We start from the raw sequence: 17,702 nt of genomic DNA, 5'->3' as shown, positions 1-17,702 counted from the left end.
TCTTTTTTTTTTTTAATCTCTGTGTTTCTAATAGTTGGTAACATCAAGTATCTTTTCATGTGCCTTTTAGCCACCTGTATCTCTTCTTTGGAAAAGAAAAAAAAATGTCTGTTTGGGTCTTCTGCCCATATTTTGACTGGGTTGTTTGCTTTTTTAAATATTGAGCTGTACGAGTCATCCATATATTTTGGGTCTTAACTACTTGTTTGTCATACTTTTTGCAAATATTTCCTCCCATTCACTAGGTTGTTGTTTTGATTTCTTTATGGTATTCTTTTCTGTGCAAGAGCTTTTAAGTTTAATTAGGTGCCTTTTTTTTTTTTTACTTTTGCTTTTTATTTTGTTTGCCTTAGTAGACAGATCCAAAAACATATTTCTGTAATCTACATCATAGAGTATTTTGCTGATGTTTTCTTCTAAGTGTTTTATGGTTTCAGGTCTTATATTTAGGTCTTTAAACCATGTTGAGTTTATTTTTGTATATGATCTGAGGGAATGCTATAAACTCATTTTTTTTGACAGGTGGTTCTCTAGTTTTCCCAGCACCACTTGTTGAAGAAACGACATTTTCTCCATTGTATTACTTGCCTCCATTGTCATAAATTAATTGAGCAAGCGTGTGGATTTATTTCTGGGTTTTCTACTTTGTTATATTTATCTCTATGTCCGTCATTGTGTTAATACCATGCTATTTTGATTATTGTAGGTTTGTAGTATAGTCTGAAGTGAGAGAGGGTAATACCCCCAGTTTTTTGTTTTTCTTTTCCCTAAAGATTGCTTTAAAAATTCAAAGTCTTTTGTGGTTCTGCATGAATTTTCAGGGTATTTCTTCTAGTCCTGTGAAAAATATCATGGGTATTTTAATAGGGAATGCATTAAATCTGTAGATTACTTTGGGTATTATGGAAAATTTAGTAATATTAATTATTCCAATTCCTATCAAATATATATATATATATATACATACATATATATATATATATATATATATATATATATATATATATCACTTCCTTTATGCATTCATCTACCTATGGACATATAGTTTGTTTCCATAGCTTAGCTATGTAAATAATGCTGCAATGAACTTGGGAGTGCAGATATCCTTTTTATATTAGCGTTTTTGGTTTCTTTGTAGAAAGACCCAGAAACGGAATTGCTGGATCATACTATAGCTCTATTTCTAAGACATTGAACAAACTCCATACTGTTTTTCATAATGACAGGACCATTTTACACTCCCATTAAGAGCGTACAAGTGATATTATGGATATAATTCTGTTTTAAGAAAGAATGAAATCTTGCCATTTTCAACAACATGGATAGAATTTAGGGCATTAAGCTAGGTGAAATAAGTTAGAGAAAAAATACTGTATAATTTTATTTTTATGTGGAATCTAAAAACAGAAGAAAAACAAAACCAATCTTATGGAGCTAGAGAACAGATTGATGGCTGAGTGGTGGGGAATAGGCAACATGGGTGAGTAAAGTCAAAAGGTACACACTTCCAGTTATAAAATGAATAAGTAATGGGAATGTAATATACTGTAAGGGGAGTATAGTTAATAAAATTGCATCTTATATTTGAACCTCCCAAGGAGAGAGGATTTTGAAAATTATCATCATGTGAAAAAAGTTTGTAACTATATATGGTGATGGCTGATAACATGATTTATCATGGAAATTATTTTTCAAAATATGAAAATATCAAATCATTATGTTGTACACCTGCAACTAATATACTGTCATATCAATTACATTTCAATTTAAAAACAACAACAATAACAACAACAAAATAACACAGGGGCTGATCCAGGCATAACATTGGCTCAGATCAAAATCAGAAGCATTATGGACCTGGGCTTGTGACCCAGGCATTCCTAGCCTATAGCATCACCTATCAATAGTCTGGGACAGAAAGGGACCATGATAATATCCACATTATCAGGAAGAGTGGTTAAAGAAGTGATGTGAAAAAGAATGACAAACCCAAAGTGAAAACTGGTTTTATATTTTCCTCTACAATGAAGTTACATAAATGGATTTAGATGACAAAAATGGTTTTATTCATATAAGTAAGTCAACTATCAGAAAAACAAAGGAAAAGTTTTGGCATGACATGTTATTTGAGAATAATTTATTTTTAACATTAAAAGAAATTTTTATTCTTATCATTTTTAAGAAATCCAAGTGTTCCCAGGAAATATATGTAAATTTCCAACTATTTCTGTTTCAAGGTTGAGAAAAACTTTGGGAATGTATGAAAATGGGCTGAAAGAAAAACTGTCTTTAGTCACAGTGCAAAAAGCTTAATAAAGTGAGTTTAAAATTGTATAGAAAATTTGAATTCAAAGAAATAGAAATCATAGGATATAAATGGGAGCAAATTATATTCCACTGTGATAAAAAAAAAAATCACAATTTCTTGTTCCAAAGTTTTGAGTCCTACAATCAAGGACACTTCTTAACCTCTAGGACCATTGTCCATTTTACAACAGCCATCCCATAGAACCTCTTCAGAGCCCCTTTTAGGTCTTTATTCCTCAGACTGTAGATGAAGGGATTCAGCATGGGTGTGATTACAGTGTACATCACTGAGGCTGTTGCAATTGAGTATGAGCTGTGGGTAGCAGCTGAGATAAGGTACACTCCTAGGACTGAAAAATAAAACAAGGAAACAACTGAGAGGTGAGATGCACAGGTGGAAAATGCTTTATATTTCCCCTGAGCTGATGAAATTCTACATATGGAGGAAACTATCTTAGAGTAAGAATAAAGGATACCAACCAGGGGACCACCAGCCAGCAGCCCAGTTGAAAAATACAACACAGTGTCATTAACAAAAGTGTCAGAACAGGAAACTTTGACCATCTGATTGAGTTCACAGAAAAAGTGGGGGATTTCCAAGTCTGTACAGAAGGACAGTCTCAATACCATTAAGCTTTGTAACAAGGAATTCAGGACACTCATGATCCAGGACACCAGCACCAGAAGTCCACATAGCCAGGGGTTCATGATGACATTGTAGTGCAGGGGGTGGCAAATGGACAAAAAACGATCATAGGCCATCACAGCCAGGAGGCAGTTGTCACAACCTGCAAAGAGTATGGAAAAAAACATCTGGGTTATGCATCCCTCATAGGTTATTATTTTGCTCTTTGTCTGTATATTCACCAGCATCTTTGGGATGGTGGTAGAAGTGAAACAGGTGTCTACAAAGGACAGGTTGGAGAGGAAGAAGTACATGGGTGTGTGGAGGTGGGATTCTGAGCTGACAGCCAGGATGATGAGCAGGTTTCCAAACAGAGTGATCAGGTACATGAAGAGGAAAAGCCCAAATATAAGAGGCTGCAGTTCTGGTTCCTTGGATAATCCCAGAAGAAGAAACTTTGAAATCCGGGTATCATTCCCTGGTCCCATATGGAGATGATGATGACTAGGAATGAAAAATTTAAAATAACATAATTAAATTTTACATAAATTGTAAAACAATTAGGCTACAATTACAATGCTCTATGGGTAAAAAAAGCAATTACACAAAAGAGTGGGTGGGTATGTTATTTTTACTGGGAGTTCTGGAATATCTAGAGACAGGAGATATTTGAACTGAGAACTCAAAGAAAACTATGTGGTAAAGAGTTTACCCGGGGAAAGGCGTGTGCTCTACCTGGAAAAGAACCATTTCAAAGGCCCTGAGGAAGGTCCTTGTTTCAGATGTTTAAGACACAAAATGTAGCCACTGTGGCGAGCAATGAGCAAGATGGGGAGTGGTGAGAGATGGTGTCAGAGCATGTTGAGGAAAGAGGTGGCCTCCCTGCTACAGATGAGATTTCAAGACACAAATCCCTTGTTCACATTCTATTCCTTGCACTTTATTCATTTTGATTTTAAGGCATCTTCTCAATAGAAATGGATCCCCACCTTATTTTCATGCATTGGTTTACATTCTGCCATCTGCCTTTTGGGGTAACTTTAGAATATATTGGATCAAGTACCCAAATCTCATACCTGCTTATCACCCACAACACACACACACACACACACACACACACACACACACACACACACGAGTGCGCGCACGCGCGGAATACATTTTGACCTTCTGGGAGCACAGTACTACCAGGCTCTTCTCACCTACCAAGCACAATAATTAGAAAATAAATGGTACAAATCAAGCCTTCAACATCAAATTATCTTTACCCTAAAGAATAAAGAGATAGCATCGAAATTCCTGTTGGTGAGACTCCTACGAACATGTGAACTTCATGCCCTGATTTAATATGACCATTTTCTGTCCTGCATTTAAATAAGTATAAAAAGCTCAATTAAAAATAGAGATAAAGGAAAGAAATGGACATGAGGTGGATTGTAAAGAAGAGGAAGCTTCCTTGATTCTGGCAGCATTCCAGCCCCAGTTATACCTCCTTGGTTCTCAGAATAGCTAATAAAGCAGCAAAAAGCAATTTATCCAAAAGAGAAAGGAGTCATGTATTTACTAGATTAAGACTCCACAGTGAATGAACATCCCCTGGAAATGTGAGCAAAGGGACAAAAACCACAGTTCACAAAAAAAAATACCTCATTTACAAACAAATTGGGGATTTTAAAAATGAAATGGTAAAAGACCTTTCTAAATGCTATTACATGCAACATTTTGGAATCAGTAACCAAATTTTGAATCTTGGATCTACCACATATTAGCTGTTTGAATTTGGAGAGACAGCCAATCTATTCTAAATGTTAATATACTCACACAAATAGTGGGAAAAGTGGTATCCAACCTCCTTAGGTGGTCAAAAGATTTAGTCAATATAGGTAAAAAGTTTAGCATAGTTCCTTCCTATTAGCAAGTTAGTGGTTATTACTGGTATTTGTTCTCTTTTTTTAGTTGTGTGTATGTGTGTACATATATGTACTCGTGTGTTCACATGTGCACATACGATTGATTGGTATGTAAAAGGCATGTTTACACCGGGACACAGTCAAAAAAGTAGAATCGTCTGAAGTAAAAGGAACAGTTTTAAAAGAAGGCCAGTGAATGCTAACGAGGGAAATGCAATATGAGTGAAGACACCCTCAGTAGAGGCAGGTGGCAGAGAGAAGGGCAGCAGCTTGGGTGCTGAAGGGACCTCAGACTCAAGGGACCTCACACTGGCTTCTCCACTTGCTGCAACATGGTGCCAGCCTCAGACACCTGATCTAACTGCTATTCTTGTTCCTATTCCATGTTTATTTGATGACACTTGTTTTTGTATGTCCCAGTATTGGGTGAGCCTAGCCCTTCTATCTTTTGCTTTCCTGTGGTTTGGGCTTTGATCCCTTTTTTGTCAGATCCAATGGGCACCATCTTGTTCTGGTTCTGTTCCTCAACCCCCACCTTGGACTATACACTATAACATCCTGTGTATTGCATGACATCTACCTCCTGTGTTTATCATTTTCCTCTGTCTACCTCGTGTCATACAAGGATTTACTTCACTGCTCTTTGCTTCCTCCATTATAATGTATTATCAAATGAGCAGGGATCTTAGCTGCTTCATCACTTCTGTTTTCACAAAGGTGTGCATTTAAGCAGAAATAAATTTTAAGAAAATAACCATTCATTAAATAAAAAAGAATGCTACCAAAAATAAAACTCAGTTAAATATAGTAGATTCAAATAATTGTACTAAAATTGAATAAATATATAATACTAGCATCTCAAATAAAATATATAAAATAATAATAAATTAATCACACAAACATGGGTCTGTATCTTAAGATGAAGTGGACAACATCTTGGAAATGGAATAATAGGAAAATATAGTTTTTAATACATAATGGAGGAAGCAGTATCTAAAGGTACAATTTCATTCTATATATACAAAAATGAGCTCAATCATGCTTATTAAAAATATAAGATATTTACTTGAATGCAAAAGAATGTATTCCATAACTTGAGAGGAGATAATTCCTTTTTTGAAAAATAGACAATCACAGAACATAAAATGGTAGAAACAAGGAAAGTGTTAAATAAAGTAACAATATGCATAAAAAGCTATTCCTTACTATTAAGGATACAGAAGAACTTTCAGTGTTTGAAAGCATTGAGGGGAACACAAAGTGACGTACTGATAGATTTGACCACACACAATTTATAAACTCTCACACAACCAAATAAATTAATCTATACTTACATACAAGAATTAAATGGCATAAAATAAAGTCAATGAAAAAATTCTATTTTCTGGAAGCAATGCAGTAGGAACACTCATATCCCAGGACCCAAAGAAAAATAGTGTACTTGCAACCACAATTTGCATACAGAAAGTAAATGGCTAACAAAGCCTAACATATATTTAGGCTCCCCTGTAATTAAATAATTACAAAGTAACGCTTCCTGTCAAAACCCTTCATGCATATTTTATACAATGTTCTTTTTCTTGGGAATACCAGCCTGGGAGACAGTACTGTGAAATGCAAGTCTCAAGAATTGCTATTGCAACATAGTATCTACCTCCGCGGTTCTGGATTCTTGGCATAAAAACAGAATATGTTCAAATAAGCCCCATTTGAAAAAGAGAAAAAACTTCACTTCTCACACCTTCAAACCTGATAATCTGTTTTCCTACTAATCCTCTGAACTATGAAACACCTCAGATATGTTCTAATCTTACCGGAACCACTTTGTGCCTCCTACCTTCTTCATTCTCACGCAACTGGATTTCCATTCCCATCACTTAATTGTCGACAATGATCTCTGTATTACAAGGTTCACAGACACTTCTCTTTTTAATATATGATATCAATTTTAAATGAATTTGTCAACCTAGAAAAATGTGGCAATCTATTGGCTCTGAATGAGGCTGGTTACGATCTCAGGTTACTTTAGGTAAAGTTCTCCACTTATACTCTCTCTGAATCGTCCCTGAAGTTCCTATGGGGCTGTCAGACTCATCTGCGTGGAGTCTGAGTGGAAGGTCTAGGCATGGACATTTGATTCTTCCCTGGGTGGTTGACGATGGTGACTGAAGCTCTGTCTTCAGACAGTACAGAGTGAAGCACTGGTTCTTCAAACAGATGTACAACTACAGAAGCAAAAACCATATTCTGTCTCTTCAAGGTGGTACTCGCTGTGGGACTGCAGCAGGAGACATAGTTACAGCTCCCCATGTCTGCTCATTAGTCACCTAATGAGGCTACTTCCGCCTCTGAGCACATTATTATCCTGTGGGACACTTGTCTGGACAGAAGGAATTTTTTCCTGCTGATTCTCTGTTCCCAGGAAACCAGATCAAAAGACAGGTGAATTCAGTTTTGTTACCCCTTCTCCATGAGCTCATTTGCCTTCCAGAGGTCCAACTTCACTGCACCTTAACACAATCTTGAGTTAACGATTTCTCCAAATCTAAGACTGACAAAGCTTTTTTAAGTAGGACTCACGGACCTCCAAAACATTGTCTTGTGGTAGGAACATCTCCTGAGGTGAAAATTGTTATTCCCTTCTTCAGCAAGGGATGGAGGTGTGTTCCTTTGCTCTAAATACACGAGTACTGAAGCCTTTGGCTTCCTGATGCTTTGACACATCGATTAGGAAATGTATGTTAGTGATACAAATTAAGAGGCATCATTTAGTGCTTCATTTTTTTTTTTTTGGATCTTTATTTGAGCTTTACACTGTTGTGCCAGTTTCCATTGTACAACAAAGTGAATCAGCTGTATTTATACATATATCCCCTCCCTCTTGAGCCTCCCTCACGAACATCCCGCCCACCCTACCTACCCCACCCTCCTAGGTCATCAGCAATCATTGGGTTGATCTCCCTGTTATGCAGTTGCTTCCCACTAGCTATTTATTTTACATTTGGTAGTATGTAATGTCAACACTACTCTTTCACTTTATTCCAGCTTCTCCTTCCTGTTAGTTAGATGATATCTTTAGATCTTATGATGCACCATGTGCTGAACTTAGGGTCTTATGTTGATTTTCTTATTTTATTTTCATTAAAGTTCATTTTCTGATATCTGTACTATTATGTGTATTATTCTACACTTGTAGTAAAGGGACTCACAAGAGTGAAGGGATCTGCCCAAAGTTATGAACTTAGTAAGGGATGCACTTTGATTGGAACTCACTCAAGGTGTTTCCAGTTCTCATGCTCTAGGACAGTGGGTCTCAAATGGGGTGATTTTTGCCTCCAGGGAACACCTGACATTGCCTGAAAAACTTTTGTCTGTTACAACTGGGGCGGTGATACTGCCACCTAGTGGTTGAAGAATATGGATGCTGCTATACATCCTACATTGCACAGGAGGGCCTTCACCACAAAGAATTATCCAGAACAAAATGTTAACAGTGGGAAGATAAGAAATACTATTTTAGAGCAGAGCTTCTCCAACATCAATGTGTAAAGGAATCACCTGGGGATCTTGTTCATATAGAGATTAGGATTTGGCAGGTCTAAGATGGGCCCAGAGATTCTGCATTTGTAACTAGCCCTAGGTGATGCTGATGCTGCAGGTCCTGGCCCCTGGACCATTCTTTGAGTATAACGAGTGGTCCAGTGTTAGAGTCAGACAGGGATATTCTGAGGACTTCACCAGCAAGGAGCCTCCCATCCATCTCAGGTGGTCAAATGGTGGACTCAGTAGTTCAGCTTCTGCATGCTTAAGTTACATACGATTTTGGAGTATTTCCTTCATGACAGGAAAGGAACCTTTTAGGTCTCTCCACCTATGTTATGGTGTTGGTGTGCACTTAGTAATTTAGAGCTGAAAAGAAAATACCTGGTACAGAGTAGATGCTTAATCGAGAGCAGCTGCTGTGACTATGTCCCAGCTCTGCATTTAAGAAGCTCAAGGTGACATCAGAGCATCTCTAGGGACAGAAAGTGAGTCCAGCATTGCCCTACTCCTGGGAGACAGGGAGAAAAGTGTTTGAGAGGCCACTGATCAATGCTGTGTTGTATGCAGGGACATGATTTGTGACCCCTTCATACTGGCTCCTAATGACCACAGTAGGAATGTTTAGATACTTCAGGCTGGTTTACTATGTTCTTATGTTTTACTCTTGGGAAAATCTGCAAAGCTGATGTTTCTTGGTGATCAAATCACTCTACCAAAAACTTGTATTGATCTCGGAGAGACAGCAGTGAGTGGTCCTGAAGGGAGACCTTAATTCCCTCCCCAGGAATTGAACCTGGGTAGCCCGAATGAAAACCATGAATCCTAACTGCTAGTCTACCAGGGCCTATAGGCTAGAAGCAAAGTGGCCCCAGCTCTTTCCCCCATGGGAAAGCAAGAATATTCCAAGGAGGCAAAAACTGTAAAAACAGGTACAAAGTGTATTATCAGAGACACAGCACAATGTATGGGAGAACACATAGAGAAGCAAGGCAGAAATACGCACCCAGAGAGAAAGTGTATGGATGTCCTCTCTAATGAGGAGGAGCGCAGTAAGCCAGAAACTAGGCAGAAATACACACCTGGAGAGGAGTGCAGGTGTCCTGAGAAGTGCAGTGAAGAAGCGATTTAAACCACTTGTATAGGACAGTCCTTCTGGGTCTTGGTTTACCTTTGGCCAATTATCTGTTTTTGTTTTGTTTTCTTTTCTTTTCTTTTCTTTTCACATCTCACTGATCCTAGGACCCTCTACAAGAGGTATACAGATATACGTTGTGAAATTATTACCACAATAAGATTAGTTGACATACCCAGCACTTCAAATATTTTTTTGTGTGTGAAAACATTTAAAATATACTTTCTTAGCTATTTGCAAGTATAAGATACAGTATCGTTAACTCTCTTCCCCATGTTGTACATTATATCCCCAGAACTTGTATATTTTATAACTGGAAGTTTGTACTCTTTGATCAATATCTCCACTGTGGCCTACCCACTTGTGGAGGAAGCTATCTAGAAGGCTCCTGTGTGCTTCCTGATGGGAGGGACTGATGGTGGGTCGGGCTGGCTAGGCAGAGCTCAGTAAGACTTTAATGCGATTTGGTGTGCAGAGCTCAGTAAAACTTTAATCTGCTTACCTGCCAATGGGTGGGGCTGTGTTCCCACCTTGTTGTTTGTTTGACCTGAGGCTACCTAGCACTGGAGCTTACAGGCTCTTTGGAGGGGCTAATGGTGGACTCTGGGAGGACTTATGCCAATGAGCACTTCCCAGAACCCCTGCCACCAGTGCCCCTGTCTACTCGGTGAGCCACAGCTGCCCCCCACTGCCGAAGTCCAGCTCCGGCGGGTCCAGGAGTACCCAAGGGATGAGTGGCGTCGGCGTAAGGAAGAGAGGAGGAGGCCTGTGTCAGCTATGCAGGATCTCTCTTTATTGTAAGAGCTTTGTGTGTTTATATAGTAAACATATCTCAGAAAAAATCTTTTATGACAGAGCATATCTTCCCTCAACATCTACCAGTTTCTTTCTTTCATCAGGTTTGGCTTGGAAACCCTGTGACTCTGAGGTAAACATATGTAAATAACTTCTTAATCTTATATTTAAGCAAACTATAGCCCTTAGCACCCATACCTATGCCTAATGTCTATGTCTGTACTTATGCCTTGCTGCAATCATAAGCATTACAAAAAGAGCCACCCCTCCCTTTTCTCCAGCATTTAGTAGCCTGAGGTGCCCGCCTTCTCCAGGAAGGGGTGGTGGGAGGGGATTTGGTGGGGCAGACACAGAGAAAGAATGTGTCAAACCCTGGTTCTTTCCTGGGGACATAGAAACAGGGAGGGGAAGTGGGTGGTAAGCATAGTATTACAAAGAAACAAAGAGCAGAATGTAAAATGGGTGGAGATGGTCTGGGCCTGTCCTTGCGGAGCGGTCGCCTTGAGATCCTCCTGCTCCGAAATGCCCTTCCAAGGAGTTCTCACCTTGCGGTCCTCCTTGAAGCCTGGTGACCTTGTCACAGCATTGGCTTGTCCACATGGCTCCTGAAACCCCATCTCTTCAGGCAACCCTAAACACCAGCAGGTAGGTCTGATTCAGTTTCCTATGGGGTCACTGCTCCTTCTCCCTGGGTCCTGGTGAGCACGCTTTTTTCTGTGCCCTCCAAGAGTGGAGTCTCTGTTTCCCCCAGTCCTGTGGAGGTCCTGCAATCAAATCCCACTGGCTTTCAAAGTCTGATTCTCTGGGGATTCCCCCTCCAGTTGCTGGACTCCCAGGTTGGGAAGCCTGGCATGGGGCTCAGAACCCTCACTTTAGTGGGTGGACTTCTGCAGTATGACTGTTCTCCATTTTGTGAGTCACCCACCCAGCATTTATGGGATTTGATTTTAACGCAATTATGCCCCTCCTACCGTCTCATTGCAGCTTCTCCTTTGTCTCTGGATGCGGGGTGTCTTTTTTGGTGAGTTCCAGTATCTTTCTGCAGATGATTGTTCAGCAGTTAGTTGTAATTCTGGTGCTCTTGCAAGAGGGAGTGAGCTCACATCCCCCTACTCCACCATCTTGATCCTATCTCCACATGTTCTGTGTTTGTTTGTTTGTTTGTTTGTTTTTGAGGCAGAAATCCAAGGCCAAAAAAATCTCTCTTGGCACTGAGCTACTCCACCTCAGAGGAGGCATAAAGCCAGCTCAACCAACTAGATTGAAACCTGAAGAAAGCGAGAGGCCTCCAATGCAAGACATGGATGTGAAAAATAGCTTGCCTGGAAAAGTCCACCATACAGGTAGACAATGATTTAGGTAAAGCCTTATTGAATTTCTAGAGGTCAGCTATGGAATTACTTTATGAGAAGAAATATGTCATAGAGGGTATTACTTCACTGCAATTACTAGTTAGCCACACAAGTTGGCAGATGTTGCCAGACAAAGCTGTTTGTGCAATAAAGCTCTTGGGTGAAGAAGTCCAGGAGCTGGTAGTGTGTAATTGGGCTGAAAAAACTCATGTATGACAAGAATCAAGGTGATACATGTGAGACACAACCACTATCTAATATAGATGTAGATAGTGTGGTTCATCCCCTGGTTTGTTGAAAGTCTATTCTTCTTTTGTTTTTAATAAATTTATTTATTTATTTATTTATTTATTGGCTGCATTGGGTCTTCATTGCTGCACACAAGCTTTGTCTATTTGGCGCGAGTGGGGGCTACTCTTCTTTGTGGTGCGCTGGCTCCTCCTTGCCGTGATTTCTCTTGTTGCAGTGCACAGGCTCTAGGCACGTGGGCTTCAGTAGTTGCAGCACACGTGCTTGATAGTTGTGGCTCATGGGCTCTAAAGTGCAGGCAACAGCTGTGGCTCATGAGCTTATTTGCTCCATGGCATGTAGGATCTTGCTGGAGCAGGGATCGAACCCATGTCCCCTGCATTGGCAGGCGGATTCTTAACCACTGCACCACCTAGGAAGTCAGAAAGTCTATTATTCTTGAATTTGTTGATGTGAGGTGAACATATTGGTGTAGAGTGAGTACTTTGGGGTTATAAGATCATACGCAATGTACGCAATGTAGAAACTCACAGATGTATGGACTCATGAGTATCTGAATAGTGATCAGAACAACTCCAACCAGGTAATCCCATTTGCTAATTAATAAAGGCATTGTAATAAACCCTATGATTTAGAACAGCTGATTATGCAGCAGCTGCTACCTGATATAAAAATCAAAGCAAACAGCAATGAGGGCAAATGCAATCATCTCTTGCTTTTTTTTTTTGACATATGTTTTGATTTAGAGACAATACTCAGGATTATTATTTACATTTATTTCAGATAATAATATTACCAACTGGTTACTTTAAGGTTCTATTCCAGGGAACTTGGAGATGTTGAAAGGACGTGATGTTGTGCAAAAATGAATGGTGATCCTGAATCACGTGACTGGGTAGAAATATAAGCTTTCTTGTGAGTCATCCTTTGATCATGAATATTGAAGATTCCTGAGTAGGAAGGAGGTATGTGATGGTTGACCTTGATATTGTTCATTTCACTGCTTCTAATAACTTCCTTGGTTATGACAAAATTTAGAAAAGAGGAGACACTTTGTTCAGAGCAATTGAGGAGTCATAGGCAGCACAGGAAGTTTTGAAGCCAAAAAGCAATGGTCCAGGAAAACAAACAAGCAAACAAAAAAACAAACAAAAAACATAAAAGACACCAATCAATCATTTGCTCCAATGCACAAACCCACTCACACTTGGACACCGATCTTCCATACCTCAATGAGCAGTTGTACAAATGGAAAGAAATCTTTTGCACGGTAATGAAATATGAGGTTAAACATTTTGCTACCACATACTTAAGGTCATCTCTGACAATAAGGCCATATTAGGTCAGTCTAGTCAAATTTGCCTTTCAATGTAGATTCTACTGGGGGGATACATATTTGATGATCATTTTTTAATAAATAACTATAGTAGGTATTGTGAACATAGGCTGAATAAGTACATAACACCAGGAGATAAGTTATAAAACTCAGTAGCATGAATAAAGTCGATATTATTAGGAAGAACAAAGCAATGATGTAGAAACAAATGAGAGACAAAGTAACAACACTGGTTTCAGATTTTACTCTGCAATTGAATTATATAGGTTATTTTAGCTGCCAAGTGTAGTTTTTCTATGTGAGTGATGCAACTCACGACAATCCTTTACAGAAAATTAAAAAAAAAAAAGTACTTGGGAATATAGATGTCATATAAGGAAAAAAATTGACATGAAAAATTTTCCTATGTAATAAATGGAAATTTGCAAATATTTCTCATCTAAGTTCAGAAAAAAAATAGGGAAATTAGAAGAAGAGAAAAAAAAATGAAAAATATCCATATGTCAGACAGAAGAGAAACCATAATCAAGTGAGTTACTTAAATTGTGTGGATAAATTTAAATCAAATAAATTGAAAAATCAGGCAATAAATACAAGGAACAAGTGTTCTTTCTTCTGTCTGATTGAGAGTCAAAATGTCTGCCTCTAATGCTTTAGGCCCTGCAATAACTAACACTTCTTTAGCCCCAAGAAAATTGGCCCTTTTATAGTTGCCATCCCAAAGGATATTTTTAGAGCTCTCTTTATGTCTTTATTCCTCAGACTATAGATGAAGGGGTTCAGCATGGGTGTGACCACAGTGTACATCACCGAGGCTGTTGCAACTGAGTGTGAGCTGTGAGTAGTAGCAGAGCTAAGGTAAACTCCAAAACCTGTACCATAAAATAAGAAAACAATGGAGAGATGTGATGCACAGGTAGAAAATGCCTTATACTTCCCCTGAGTTGATGGGATTCCTTGTATTGCAGAAACTATTTTAGAATATGAGTAACATATCCCAGTGAATGGAGCACCACAAAAGAGCCCAACTGCAAAATACATAATGGTGTTATTAACAAAGGTGTTAGAACAGGCAAGTTGGATAATTTGTTTGAATTCACAGAAAAAGTGGGGTATTTCCATGCCTGGACAGAAGGTCAGCTGCACTACCATTAAGCTTTGTAACAAGGAATACAGGAAACTCATAATATAAGACACCAGAACCAGCAGTCCACAGAGCCGCGGGTTCATGATGACAGTGTAGTGCAGGGGGTGGCAGATGGCCACAAATCGGTCATAGGCCATCACAGTCAGGAGGAAGGCATCCAATCCTGCAAATAATAAGAAAAAATACATCTGCATGATGCAACTTTCATAGGTGATGACTTTGCTTTGAGTCTGGATGTTCCACAGCATCTTTGGGATGGTGGTGGAGGTGAAACAGATGTCTACAAAGGACAGGTTGGAGAGGAAGAAGTACATGGGAGTGTGGAGTTGGGAGTCTGAGCTGATGGCCAGGATGATGAGCAGATTTCCAAACACTGTGATCAGGTACATGGAGAGAAAAAGCCCAAATACGAGGGGCTGCAGTTGTGGTTCATCTGAAAATCCCAGCAGAATAAATTCTGAAATTCCTGTATCATTGCCTGGTACCATGTAGTGATGACCACTACCAGGAAAGTAAATAATAACAGGATTAATTTCCACACCTGTGGGCATTAACATAGTGAAATGCTATTATTTCAATATTTAATCATCTTTAAGTGATCTACTGTGATATCTCTGCTAGAAATTCTTGTCCAACACTCTGCCTTTTCCCCAAGAGGTCATGATTACATAATTTTAAAGCAATATTCTTTCATATATTTTAGGAATTCATTTTAACTACAGACCACGTTCTAGGGTAAATGTGTGAGATGCTGAGAATCAAACTCCCTAAAATTCAATGGTGAAGAAAACATAGGAGTTAGCAAATGAAAAAAACATATATCATGTCCTATAGTGACAGATGATATGGAAACAACAAGCAGGTATAAAATGCAGTGAATAGAGGTGTTATATTTTACTGGGAGTTCAGGAAGACCTGCAAACAAGGAGAAATTAGAACAGAGATGTGAAGGAGGACAAAGCAGAGACACCAGGTGATCTGGGAGACACGTGTGCCCTGTTGGGGAAAGTGCTCAAAAGCTCTAAGGATGGCACCTGTTGCAAATTCAAGACTCAAAAGGAAGCCAAAGTGTTGAGGGGAATAAGCAAGAGGGAGCGTGATGGGAGATCACGTCAGAGGATGTTGAGGAACAGGTGTCCTTCATGCTACAGCTGAAACCTCAAGACACAGGGAGTCCTTCATCCACATGTTGTTACTTTCACATGTTTATATTTGTTTCAAAAGATTTCTTTGAATTGAAATGCATCATCTCCTTATTTCCATCCCCTGGTTAACATTGTTGTGTCTGTGTTTTAAGGATCACATTTTGGTGTAAACTTAAGTAACACTGCCCAGAGAACTGCTCATTTACCACAACACACACACACACACACACACACACACACACACACACACACACACACACTGACCAGGTAACAGCCCATTATGACTTTCTAGGCTTGTTACTCCCTGACTCTTCTCACTTCCAGCCACAATAAATATGAAAGGAGTGATGAAGAGAAGTTTTCAACATCATTTTATCTTTGCCCTACAGAATGTAGAAATATTACCCAAATTCTAGTCGGTAAGCCTCCCGTGGGTATGTAATAATAGGATTCCATTTAAATATGGCTATTTTGTACCTTGTATTAAAAGAAAAATTAAAATCAGTTAAAAAAACTGAGAGAGGAGAAAAAAAAGTCATGTGGAGGAAAGCAAGGTCCACATGTGAGTCACACATCGTGGTGGTTGCCTTGTTCTAGGGCACAGGCCATGGGATGTGTTTACTTCAGTTCTGTAGGAATTTCATCCCCTACCATGGTCACTTCCATGATGAACCCCTTCATCTACAAAATAAGATCTAATAAACTCAAGTGGTCCCTGAGAGACCTTGAAGAGGAGAAAGTTTCCTTGTTTCTGGCAGCATTCTAACCCCAGTTATATTGACTTGATGTTCAGAATACCTCATAAAGTAGCCTAAAGTAGTTTATCCAAGCAGAAAGAAGACATTACCTTATGACAAGAGCATCCCACTAGAATATGAGCAAAGGGAATAAACCCACAATTTACAACAGAAATTAGACCACGGACACAATAGATGAAGATTTTAAAACATAAATGGTAACAGAATTTTCTAAATGATCTTGAGAAGTTTTGAATCAGGAAACCAACTTTTGAATATTAGATATATCACATATTAGCTGTTTGAACTTACCAGGACTACAGGCCCATTGTAAATGTTAGTATCCTTACTCAAACTGTGGGGATAGTGGTATCCATCCTCCTAAGCTGGTAGACAAATTTCGTTAATACATATAAAATATTAGCATAGTTCCTTCCTCTTACTAAATGAACAGTTATCACAAAGATGAGGACTGGCTTTTGTCTTCTACCTTGCAAATGTCTCCATTGCTTCCCTACATCTTAGTATTGACAAATTCCAAAGTAAGGCTCCTTATCTTACCCCTATTTGCATATTAAGCACAATAATTTCACGCAAATACTCAAAGTTAGAGAAGATACTGTAAAATGTATGTCTTAAGAACTTTGTTGCAAGACAGTACCTATTTCCATACGTGTGGGTCTCTCTAATAAAAATGGAAGGTGCTTAAATATGTCCCATCTTCAAAAGCTGAAGAAAATGCGTATATTTCACTGCACATGCCTTCAAGCATACTTTTCTTCTTTCCTTAACTTTAAAACTCCTCTAATATGCTCCACTTTTACTGGAACCACTTTATTCTCCCAATTCCTTCCTCATTCTCATCCAGCTGGACTTCCAGCCCCATCACTTAATTGTCAACAATAACCCCTGTGTTGCTGACTCCACCAGACACTTCTTTTAACATATTAAATACATGAGATGTAAGTTAATTAGTAAATCTAGAAAATAAACATTAAAAATATCTAGGCTCTGTGTTAGGCTGATTAGGCTCTCAGGTGACCTCAGGTAACAGTTTTCCACTTCCATTCTCTCTCAACTATCCCTGAAGTACCTATAGAACTCTCAGACTCACCTGGATGGGGTCTATGAAAGGAAAGTCTCTGTGTGGATATCCAAGTTCCTCCGTAAATGGTTGGTGATGAAGACTGAAGCTCTGTTCTCAGGCAGGTCAGAAGAAAGGAGTGAAGCATGGTCCCTCAACCAGCTGTAGGATTCCAAAAACATCAACCCTGTTCTGTACAGCTCCAGGTTGTACAGCCTGAGGAACTGCAGCAGAGGAGATATTTACAGCTCCCTATGCCTGCTCATTAGGCACTGTTTCCATTGTTACTCTCACTTCTGAGCACATCATTTCCCTGTGGGATACTGGTCTGGATAGACAG

General features: G+C 39.0%; 2 protein-coding genes across 2 annotated transcripts; both read right to left on the bottom strand.

The window, feature by feature from the left end:
- Positions 1-2,451: 2,451 nt before the first annotated feature.
- Positions 2,452-3,453, bottom strand: LOC130836312 (olfactory receptor 7A17-like). Its single transcript, XM_057708369.1, has one exon. It carries the CDS (start codon positions 3,418-3,420, stop codon positions 2,452-2,454), a length of 969 nt encoding a protein of 322 aa, XP_057564352.1. The 5' UTR covers positions 3,421-3,453.
- Positions 3,454-13,918: 10,465 nt separating this feature from the next.
- On the bottom strand, positions 13,919-14,884 carry LOC130836828 (olfactory receptor 7A5-like). The gene has a single exon (XM_057709412.1). The coding sequence runs from the start codon at positions 14,882-14,884 to the stop codon at positions 13,919-13,921; it is 966 nt and encodes a 321-aa protein (XP_057565395.1).
- Positions 14,885-17,702: the final 2,818 nt, after the last annotated feature.

This window comes from Hippopotamus amphibius, chromosome 15, assembly GCF_030028045.1.
Source record: "Hippopotamus amphibius kiboko isolate mHipAmp2 chromosome 15, mHipAmp2.hap2, whole genome shotgun sequence".
Lineage (NCBI taxonomy): Eukaryota > Metazoa > Chordata > Mammalia > Artiodactyla > Hippopotamidae > Hippopotamus > Hippopotamus amphibius.
The sequence above is the reverse complement of the archived record's forward strand: the minus strand, read 5'-3'. Positions and strand labels throughout refer to the sequence as shown.

Coding starts and splice junctions, on each gene's coding strand:
- LOC130836312 (XM_057708369.1), bottom strand. CDS start 3,420: ATGGGACCAGGGAATGATACCCGGATTTCAAAGTTTCTTCTTCTGGGA.
- LOC130836828 (XM_057709412.1), bottom strand. CDS start 14,884: ATGGTACCAGGCAATGATACAGGAATTTCAGAATTTATTCTGCTGGGA.